The sequence below is a fragment of the Manacus candei genome, unplaced genomic scaffold (assembly GCF_025592945.1).
Source record: "Manacus candei isolate 608988 ecotype Guabito, Panama unplaced genomic scaffold, ASM2559294v1 h1tg000016l, whole genome shotgun sequence".
NCBI classification, from domain to species: domain Eukaryota; kingdom Metazoa; phylum Chordata; class Aves; order Passeriformes; family Pipridae; genus Manacus; species Manacus candei.
In genome coordinates this window covers 9,918,693-9,929,181 of record NW_026138064.1, presented here as the reverse complement: position 1 = coordinate 9,929,181, position 10,489 = coordinate 9,918,693, and the positions used below count along the sequence as shown (strand labels likewise).

Here is a 10,489-nt window from a genome sequence, read left to right as displayed (position 1 = left end):
AGTTTGTTTCTTTTCACTGCCCTCGTTGTTTTATAATCTCTGTCACCTCTCTCAGAGCTGGTTTTAGAAGCAAAGCACTACACAAAAGCTACTGGCTGAAGAAAACCCTGATAATTTCTCTGAAGTCTCCTTAAATATTAGTTCTGCTCCCAAATTTTCTATCGACCTAACCCATATTTGTACATACAAAGTCCCACCAGCTAATGAACATCAGCTGACTCTCTATTTGGTCCTGTCACACCATCCATTCCTTTAATACACTTCTAACTCTTCCAGGCATGCCCTTTCACACACACTGCTGCCTCTTCCAGGTGTGGACTCCTCACTTCAGCCTCCCTACAGAAGAGATCTCTGTCCCAGGTGTTCAGCACTTCATTGTCCTATTTCACATCTCACCCCGAAGACAGACCATTTCCTATTCCTTTTTCTATTCTGAAATCTTTTTCTCCCATTCTCTAACAGAGGCTGATATCACTACCTTTGCAACTTGCATACTTTCTCCAATAATAAAAAGAAAAAAAACAAAGATTTAGGGTAATGACAAAGGTGTGGGAAGAAGAATGCTTAATTCAAAGATATAATTAAGAATGTGTCTGATTGTGCAAGACCTTGACCAATTCTACATATACAGACACTTGGGAGACGTTGCCTTATTTTCTCATCTTTGGTTGCTGCATATTTGAAGTCAAATGCTTCACATTACAAGGACAGCAACCAACCTTTCCCCTGGGATGGCAAACGGCTGCTTGCTGGAATATCTGGTTACTCCTAGACTGTCACATCTAAAATCTCTTATCTCAGGCAACAAGAATTTCAAGGATGTTGCTCCTTGCCCTCAGCACCACGGAGTATTCACATTAGTGTGTTAAGCCATATAAAAATAGACAACTGTTTTGAAAGAAACTTTGCACTCTAGGTCTCTAGGCACAAACTGCATAGGTACACACAAAACAAAACACATTAAATCCTATTTTTAGTACTAGACTTTCAGGAAGTGAAAGTATAAGGCAGATACTGCTTTGTAAGAGCTCACAAAGGAAAACGCCAAAGCAAAGGGATGAAGTGGAGGTAGATATCTTCAGAGTCTACTATTCCTTTTCTAGACTATTACCATTACTGAAGAACATGTGTTCCTTAATTCTACTGTAGTAGGAAACACCACAGATGCCAGTGTCTTCATAAAATGTGCTTTGATTAGAACTGGAGTTAAATTGGGTGTGTTCTTAATATTTATGTCTCTTGCCTAGCCAGTAAGTATTTGTCACTATGAGGATGATGGAAAGAAGTTAAGTGCTGACCAGAACCAAGAAGTTTCACATCCTGTTCTCTCCCTCACAGGTCGCATCTTCTATAAATAAATATATAAATACAGCACTGGCACTCGACCAGTCAGCAACATCAGCTACAGCCTGCAGCAATGCTGATCCATCATGTATTTTGTGGTAATTGAGTAATTAAATTATTCCCATATACCATTTAATCACAGATGAAATAAGCCTACTTTTCTGGATAGATCAGTGAAGTCACAAAATTTTGTAACTTGTGGCTTCATAATCACATAGCTGTAGGTTCAAAATAATGTTTTCAGAAGAGAGTGTGTAGAACACTGTTGGCAACCCAAATCAGGCAAGGAAAAACTAAAAATATAACTGACAAAGATGTTCTCTCAACTCACGCCACATTGTTTCCGTTGACCCACAGAGTATTTTCAAGCGCAGAAATTCTGGGTTAGTTTTGTACAATGCGCTGGACTTAAGAGAAATCAGAGAATAAAAATTTAAACATTAATGTGGATGCCTCCAAATATCTGTAAAACCAAATGAAATATCCAGGTGTGAGGTCTGTGTATATTATTTGAGGACTGTGTGTCTCAGTTTCATTCATTCATGCATTCTTGAATGAATGCATGCTCAATCTGATGTTTCAAAATGTGAGTCACAGTTTGCCTTCAAAAAAGTTCTGTTAGTGTGGGGTAAGAACAAAGCATATAATCAATCAAACTGCTTGGGCTGTAGCTGGATTCATCAGATGACACTCGACAAGGTCAATGAACCACAGCATTAAAATGTGCACAGAGGACTTAAGAATAGACAACTACAGAATTAGTATGACTTCAGAGTAATTTTTTAATCCCAATTAAAAGTGCATCATAAATAGCTTTTGACTAAGCAGATATTCAGAAGTTTTACAACAAAGGTAAGGACTCCAATACCAAAACTTAGGAAGAAATACTTTATTTTCTTAGCTACTGTTCAGAAAGCCCTGAGGAAACTGATCCCCAAATCCCTAAGAGGGTCTGCAGCAAAGAAGCAGGAAAAGCACTCTGTGCAGACAGCTCCCGGTAGTACTTGGTAAGAAAGCGAGGCACAACATACCCAGAAAGCTTGCTCAGGTCACACCTTCTCAACACCACAGGAATTCCATGTATTCTTCCCTTTTGGCAGCAACTAAAAAGAGAGACACACGGTTCTCCCTGGCAAGTATCCTGCTATTGGACAGGTAACAGGTTTTGCTAGCAAGTTAAGGTCAGACACCTGTTGTTCATCAGAAGTCACAAAAACACTGTTTCACTGCTGGAAAAATGGGAACAGCATTACTCATAAGGCTTCAAACAGAGCAGCCATAAACCCTCTCAGTCACTCAGCATACAAAGTTACAAATGAATAAAGCTTTTTTTTTTTTTTTAAACAAAGAACAAGCTCAACAGACTTTAATTCAAATACACTTATAATAAGTAAACATTTCAGAAATCAAAATTGTAGGGAGCGGACTGAAACACCCAGACATTTTTGCTTTACTCTCCACCCTCCTAAAGAAGGAATGGTTACTTCTGATAGCAGTTTGATCAATACAGAAGACTCCCACAGACTAAAAGCTTTTGCCTCAGTTAGGTATTAGCTATATAGTAAAGTACATTCAAGAAGTCCTTGTATCAATTTGGCATTTTTTCAAGTACCTGACAGCTAGTCCTTTTACAGATAACAAACAGCCCCTTTTGGCCTGCAGTGTTAAATCAAAATCCATCTCAGTCCATATACAAACTGAGAATATTATTTAGATGAAGTCTACTGGCTGTCTCAGGCATTGACATTAACTTCTCTAAAATGAACACATTATGAAAGACTTATTTTTTATTTAGCAGTATCACATATCCTACTGATAGATTTGAGTTGTGTTACTGATAATTTGGATGACATACACCTATGAAATTTTAGAAGAATAAAATCTGAATAATTACAATACACACTATCTGGAAAAATATCACAGATGAAAATAGAAATAAGGAATAGGAAAAAAAGCAAAAGACTTTAATGCATTTAATTGTTTTGTGCAGGTAATATTTTTACAGACTATAGCCAATCAATGAAGAAACAAAATAAAAGTGTTTCAGTCTTTTTCACTCCTTTTTTCCAAGACACTTGATTTGTACTTTGAGCTTAAGTAGTAGTTAGGTAGTTAATCCACTAATAGACAACCTAAGCAGAAAATAATTTTTTAGTTGTACCACTAAATCATTAATATCATTAGTGGTACAGGAATTCAGTGCTGTACCAGTAATAAGATTTTCCTGGTTATTTGTAGAGGTAAATTTGTAATCCAGCTAACTAGACTACAACAGTAGAAAAATCAAACTATCCCCAAGCTGTGTTCAGGAGATGTTGCACGCAACATCTTTAGATTACATTAGCATTTAATTTCATTCCTAGTATTACAATGATGGGCAGAATTATCTCTAAAAGGAAATGTGCATTAAAAAAAAGATTGTTAACACTTTATGACTAAACAAAATAAATGACAAGTAGGTGCCTAGAAGTAAGATTCAAAACTCTATAATCAGAGCTTATTTTCAATAGAAAGGTTTCAGTGCCGATTGTTTCGGGTTGGAATAAACTGATAGCTCACTTGGAATCTCAAGTTATGGACTTCTCTTCCTTATAAAGTGAATAAATCCCCAAAAGTCCTTACTTAACAGAAATAGCTGGAACATTACAATCTACTCAAGAGCAACAGAACACTTATAGCTGTACTGTAAAAGCTGGTTCAACAAAGTTGTGACAGTGAAATTTGATTTGATAAAGTCTCATTGCAGCAGACAAAAATGAAGCTTGCAATTGGTTTGTTGGCAGAAAAAGAATATTCAATTCACTAGAGTGCATATAACAAAACCAAACATGCAACCTATTGGTTTTAAAACTTTTACTGCAACATAGAGAGAACAGTAATTAGATATTTATATTTTTTTCCCCAAAAGAAAATATGTAAACAGGATAATAATTTTATCTGTATGTATACAGCTTCTCAGATAATTTGAGAGGGGAAAAAAGGGGGTGGAGTTTCTCAATAATCAAGACACTTTTAACTGAAATGGGTTTTCATTTGGGAAAAAAGCCAACACTGTTTTAACTCAGCATTAGACAAAAATACTGTGCTTCTTGCACTACTTTCAAACAGCTGAAAAGAGAACCCCAAATATCCTTATTTTGGCATTCAGGATTATATATGCTCAGATCTTCTAAGATTTCACAAAGCTGCTCCCCAGTGTTGCCACGAAATACAGACTGTAGGATCTACGTAGCACAACCTACTTCCAATACCAGCGCTAAGTGGAAAGGAATATGAAGCAGTGCATTACACTACATGTCTGGAACTAGTACAATAAGAGTGAAAAATCTAGAAAAAGTTAAGCTACAGTTTACAGAAGGAACTAATTATCTGCAGAAGCTGATTTTTGGTTGGTTTTTTTTTTTACACTGTGCGATTTTCTGCATCTGCTAATTTAAAGCAGACATAGTTGTTGCTTCCTTTGCTTTGTTTCCTATGTTCTCCCTTCCACCCACCCCCTATATACCATTACATCAAGCATTATGAATATAAGCCCAAATATCCCAGACAATCCAGTGAACAAAGTTAGTGTAATGCACTGGCGTGAGGTGTGAAATAGAAAAAGTTCTCTCAATCCTCGTCGAAGTTCTGTTGTAGAAGAAAGTTGGCAGCCAAGTTTTCGTTCTTCTCACAAGCAAAATACGCCTGTATCACAAGTCCTTCAGGGAACCCTAATGCCTTTAACTGAAGAAAAGAAACACATTTAGAAAGTACATTTTTTTATATTAAGCTTCTTGTATGTTTAGTTGTCTTGAGGTGTCACTTAAGCAATTACTGCCTTCTTGAAAACTACATTGCTGCCTAGGCCAATGCAGCCTCTAGTGAGCAAAAAATAAGGTGTTGTCTCTGCCTTGAATAAACAGAATTCTCACTTGAAAAAATGATGAGTGAGTCTAATGAAGCACCAAAAAACTATGTCACTTCTTTAGTGACATAGTAAGTCACTAAAACAGACCTGGGTCACAGTAATGTCAGGAAGTAAAAGCACATGGCACTGATGCAGAAAAAAACCCCTTCAAACAATGCCCATTTCAAACAATTATACAAAGCTCCAAAGAACTTTTAACGAAAGCTGTCTGGAACAAGAGCTTCCAGGCTGGGATCTCTAGTAGATAGTTCAAGACATCACATTAAGCCATACTTTCAATTGTTTATACTGGGATTTTCACATTAAAAAAAAAATGTTGACTGCACACTGCAGCCAATAGAAGTAAGTTGAGAGGAAGAAGCCAAGAAACTAATTAATGTCTGGGACACAGTGACAGCAAGGCATGAGAACACCAGGGTAGAAGTTATTACTGTGTCAAGGGGAATGGGTTTAGCCTGCACTTAAAGGCAGTCAGCAAATGAAACCTTATTTTAGCCAAAGGCAAGTACATACAACTATCTGGAGATTTTTCTTAAAATCCTCATACCACCTGCATTTCACATATAGGGCAGACCAAATAACTGTGAGAAACTGTATCCTATTACCCCTCGTCAACCATTCTTAGATTTTATTATCTGCCACAAACAGCATGACTGCATTAGCTGCAATACTAGGTTCCTAAAATTCTGAGGTGTGTTTCACGGTAAGGGGAAGAAGTGTACAGGTCTCTGCTGGGTTTTAGAACAGACTGTAGAGGTAATAATGCTCTACTGCATAAAATGGCTTTAAAAGGACAGGCAACAGATTAGAGAGCATGATCTGTGAAGTACATGGACAAACAGACTAATCCTATTAATTGTTAACTTCCTTGAGATCTAGAGAATTGACACCTATATTTAAACAGTTATTTTCCGATGATCCTTACATAACCTTTGGCTTTGCCAGCTGGAAAAAAACCATTGTCTTTGAGACACAAAACCACTACCACAGTATGACAGAAGTCTTGCAATTTTTCCTAAGAAAAAGATCTCAGTGGTGTTGCCATCTATATAAAGCCATATTTAGTCAATGTTACACACAGTAGTTATGATGCAATATACCACCCCCAAGAGTATTTTTATAGACATGTTTACCTGTTGTTTTTAGAAAGCTATAATTAAATAATTCCCATGGATAGACAAATATGTGGGTGAAGTTTTGACTTGAACTAATCTACTTAACTATGAGCCTTCTTACTATCCAAGCACTTTGCAAACAGTGCTCATGCAGACAGATCTTTGCACCTGGACACCTAACACAGAATGATGTAGAACACCACTGGCTGAGGCTTTTGCAAGAGGAATTTCTGCCTGAGTTCCCATTCCTGAGGGAAAACAATTCAGTCATTAATTACTACAAACAGTCTCTGATCACTTAAAAGGCTCTGCATCTTCCTAGTAAGGCAGATTTAAGACATTTTAGACTTAATTGCTATAAAGCAGGAAAAGATGTAGTTTGAAACAGGACTACAACAGCTATGAAATACCAAGTATAAAAATATCAAATATGAAGCAGAACTGCTCAGCATAAGAAAAGTTTAAGTTATGTCTTAAGCACGCACTAGAGTCAACACCCTACACCAACAGCCAAGAAACACTTCAAAGAAGAAAGGCTCACCCTTTCTATAGCTTCTTTTTCCTGCGGTGTTACTTGAATGTAGTTCATATGACCATTTCCAGCATCTGCTACTTCTCCAGTGCTGGCACCATCATCACTCCCACTTAAGCCTTGGCGAGACTCTAGAACTGGTTCGTTCAGCATATGAATAAAGTGTTCCTGGTGCTGGCTTATTTGCTGTGATGCATGGAACAATAAAAGAAAACACACATATTTAAATAACTCATGTTTAAGCCTGCCAACAGACAAGTAAAAATGTTTTCAGGGAAGCAAGTAGTCAAAGGAATGTGTAAAAAGTGCATCAAGAAAAATCATTACATCTAACCATAAGAAACACAATTTCATGTTTCAGTTCAACTGCAGTGATCATTTCCTCTTCCTGACCCCGGTGCACCCTCTTAGTAAGAGTCTCAGACTCATTTCTAATGTCATAGAAAATATGTTCTGTACAGCAACAACTACTGAAAAGTCAACAATAGGATATTGTAACTGCCAGTAACACATTATCCCAGGTAACATCAACATATGCCTCTCTTGTAAGGCTAAATCAGAATTAGCAAGCATTATTTTCTTCTTTTTAGCTTCACCTGCAGTAGTTGAGGGTTTTCCCGTCCAATCTGCTGTAGCAATGCCGGTAGCAGAGAAGGATTTTGCTGGATAATTTGTCTCATCTGCTGGAACTGAGGCTGATTTCGTAAAAACTCAAGGGGATGTCCTGAAAAATCAAAAGGGGTAACATGGTTTTTAAAGATGTTACTAAGAATCTTAATAAAATACATACCTACACTGCAATTTTAGACAGAAATAGGGCTATACATTCCTCACTGAAGGACAGAAAAGCTTGCTTCCTCACACTGACTTACTCTAGTTTAAGCAAGGTTAAACAATGCATTTTCTTTCCACCCAATTTTAAGATCCAACAGCCTTGTGTCTTTTATTTCCAGCATTTTTCTCTTTGTCTCAGCTCTGAGTAACCTCATTCAGAGACATCTACCCAGTCTACTGCCTTGTCTCTGCATCTACAACAGAGCTCCCTATCTACTGCAATGGGTCAGTTCTGACTCAAGGGAGTCTTTCCTTCCCATACAACCTATATTATTTACTGCCTTGAACTGTGTCTGAACCACTCTGAAACACCCCATCCCCCACTACCTCTTTATGGATTATGTCATGTGTGCCTGTCACTACAATCTGTATGTTTAATGCTCTGGTTTCTTATCAAACCTTGTATCTTGAACTCCATCTCTGCCACAGCCTAAAACAGAGCTTCCCTTCCCCTTCATAATGCTCCTTTCATGTATTTATCTCCCTTTAAGACAGAGTTCTCTTCAGCAGGCACCAACCACTGTCCCTGTGCTCCGTGAGGAGTCCCAGGTCATTTACAAGTCTCTTAGGTGCTACACTTCATGACTAATTGCAGGTTTCTCTCTTGATATTCCAGATTCCAAGAGGTAGATACATAAGTACAGCCATGGACAACAGTGCCCAGTTATCCACAGAGCAGAAAGCCAAAGTTTATGTATAAGAAAACACAACCCCACCCACATTTGTGGTCTTACACTTAAATTCAGAATACTGAATCAAAGGAGTTGTGTGAGTTCACTGCATTTTTTGAAACCTCACTGCAGATGTATCAACACATATCAAGCTGCATGTTCCAAGGAAGTACCACATTTGGAATTTCCATGATGCAGCTCTTACCCAGCTCCATTGATCAGTTCACAAGCACCAGGAATTTAAAACTGACTGAAGAAGAGACTGATTAAGCACAATGTTTTTATCGCATCCTCTCAAACATAACCTTTCTTACCTCCTAATGAGCTAGTAGTCGTTGGTATAGTTGCTACTGCTGCTGCCACTGCTGAAGACTGAGAGGCACCACTGCTTGGTGTTTGAGGGGGTTCAGCCACAGCCTGATTATCTCCAGGTATACCCTAAAGCCACAGTTCACACAATTACCTACAGAATGCTACAAAATATTTGTTTCAACTGCATGTAATATTTGCTTTCCAGAATGAAGGGAACAAAAAACCCTTTAATGCTTTCACTGCAAATACAAAGCAAGATACTGTGATAGGTATGCACTTACAACTGAAGAAAGAACACTGTGAAAAGAGCAATTTTATTTTTTGAGAAAAAAAATGAGAAAAATGTGTGGTTTGTACACCAAGGTAGTAAAGCATTCACTGCATCAGTTTAAAAACATGTTTTACTCCATAAAAAGTACTTGCTTTGAATTCTGCTCCAAGATATTTCATATGAGTGAAAAAGTTAACCCAAATATAGTTACAATATGTTATAGTGTTATGCAAAAGAAGTTACATTACAGCAACAGAATTGCAGTACACAATGCTAACTGAGATTATCAATGGCATACAATCTGGGAGGAAACTGTGAAGAGATGTAAGAACACTGCTCCTGGGACCTCCTTCCCCAATGCAAAACTGTCCTTTACTGTATCTCAAGTGTGAAAAGGTCTTTATGTCGTCAAGTGTTAGCAGTTAAAAAAAAAACAACAAAACTTAACTTGCTTTTTGTTTATATTCCATGCAAAAAACTTTATAAAGGAACTGATTGCTCAGGGGGGTGAAATAGACAAAGCTAAAAAGAACAATCATAGTGAATTAGAATGTGGGTTATACAACCAAGACACACCTTACTCTACTACCTTACTCCTGCATGGGAATCCTTCAGACTTCCTACCCTAGCCTTGCCTTCCCCACTGTCACTGAACTCCTGCACCAAATTTGTCCTTTCAGCCTTTCTCCCTGAATCCTGGAAACTCAGACAACTTGCCAGGGGAGAGACACCAGGAAAGAATCCTGTATGACAACAAGCCCAGAGAAGTTACCCAAAAGAAGGCCATCCTTCAGTTTGGGAAGCACAAAACATAAGGAATGGGGCGGATGGAAATATTACAAAATTTCAGTTTAGCCAGACAACAAAGAGGTTTGTCAAGTGATGCCTCAGAGCTTTTTTTTGAATTTTAAACTTTTATAGATTTTAGAAGTAGATGTGTAGTGAATGTAGATTTTAATGTAGCTGTATTATATCTCTTGCCCTGTAGCATTATGCTTACACATACCCAACCCTACTACCCCATTTCATATCAATCCCTCTAAAATTCCATTAGTGTGTTTAGTCTTCTTTTCAAAGTAGAATTGTAGAAAAACACCCTAAGGCCTGGACCAGAAAATATCACACAGACACAGCGACCTTCAAGCCCAGAACTTTGGAAGAACTCCAAGGACTGTGCATGCTGTGAAGAAGACGAGGATGAGGAAGAAGGGGTCCCAAACACTCCCAGACCCAATTCCTCAGGGGGCGTGTCAGGGGGTAGAACTGGGCAGAACTGAGGCTGGACAGATCTGGGATTGGATGGACCTTATTATAAAATCATAGAACCACTGTCTGGGTGAGCTCACATGGTATGTATTCCCTGGGCCTTAGGCCTGAGATTACAGACCTGCTCCCTTTGCCTTATACACTAAACTGGCCTGAAGTATTTTTTCCCTGCAGTCTTTTAGGTAACAGTTTTGGCACTCTGAAAGGCGGAAAAGTGGGACCTGTAACTCCTCCGGA

The 10,489-nt window shown here is 38.1% G+C and overlaps 1 protein-coding gene across 2 annotated transcripts in view; it reads right to left on the bottom strand.

Moving 5' to 3' along the window:
* Positions 1-2,102: 2,102 nt before the first annotated feature.
* Positions 2,103-10,489, bottom strand: part of RAD23B (RAD23 homolog B, nucleotide excision repair protein) — a 42,441-nt gene continuing 34,054 nt past the window's right edge. For both annotated transcript variants that reach the window (XM_051782786.1, XM_051782787.1), the window contains exons 7-10: positions 8,718-8,841; positions 7,495-7,622; positions 6,908-7,084; positions 2,103-5,067 (exon numbers count right to left, since the gene is read on the bottom strand). In XM_051782786.1, the coding sequence (XP_051638746.1) occupies positions 4,954-5,067; positions 6,908-7,084; positions 7,495-7,622; positions 8,718-8,841 (543 nt within the window). In that variant the 3' untranslated portion in view covers positions 2,103-4,953. The remainder of the gene's footprint in view (positions 5,068-6,907; positions 7,085-7,494; positions 7,623-8,717; positions 8,842-10,489) is intronic.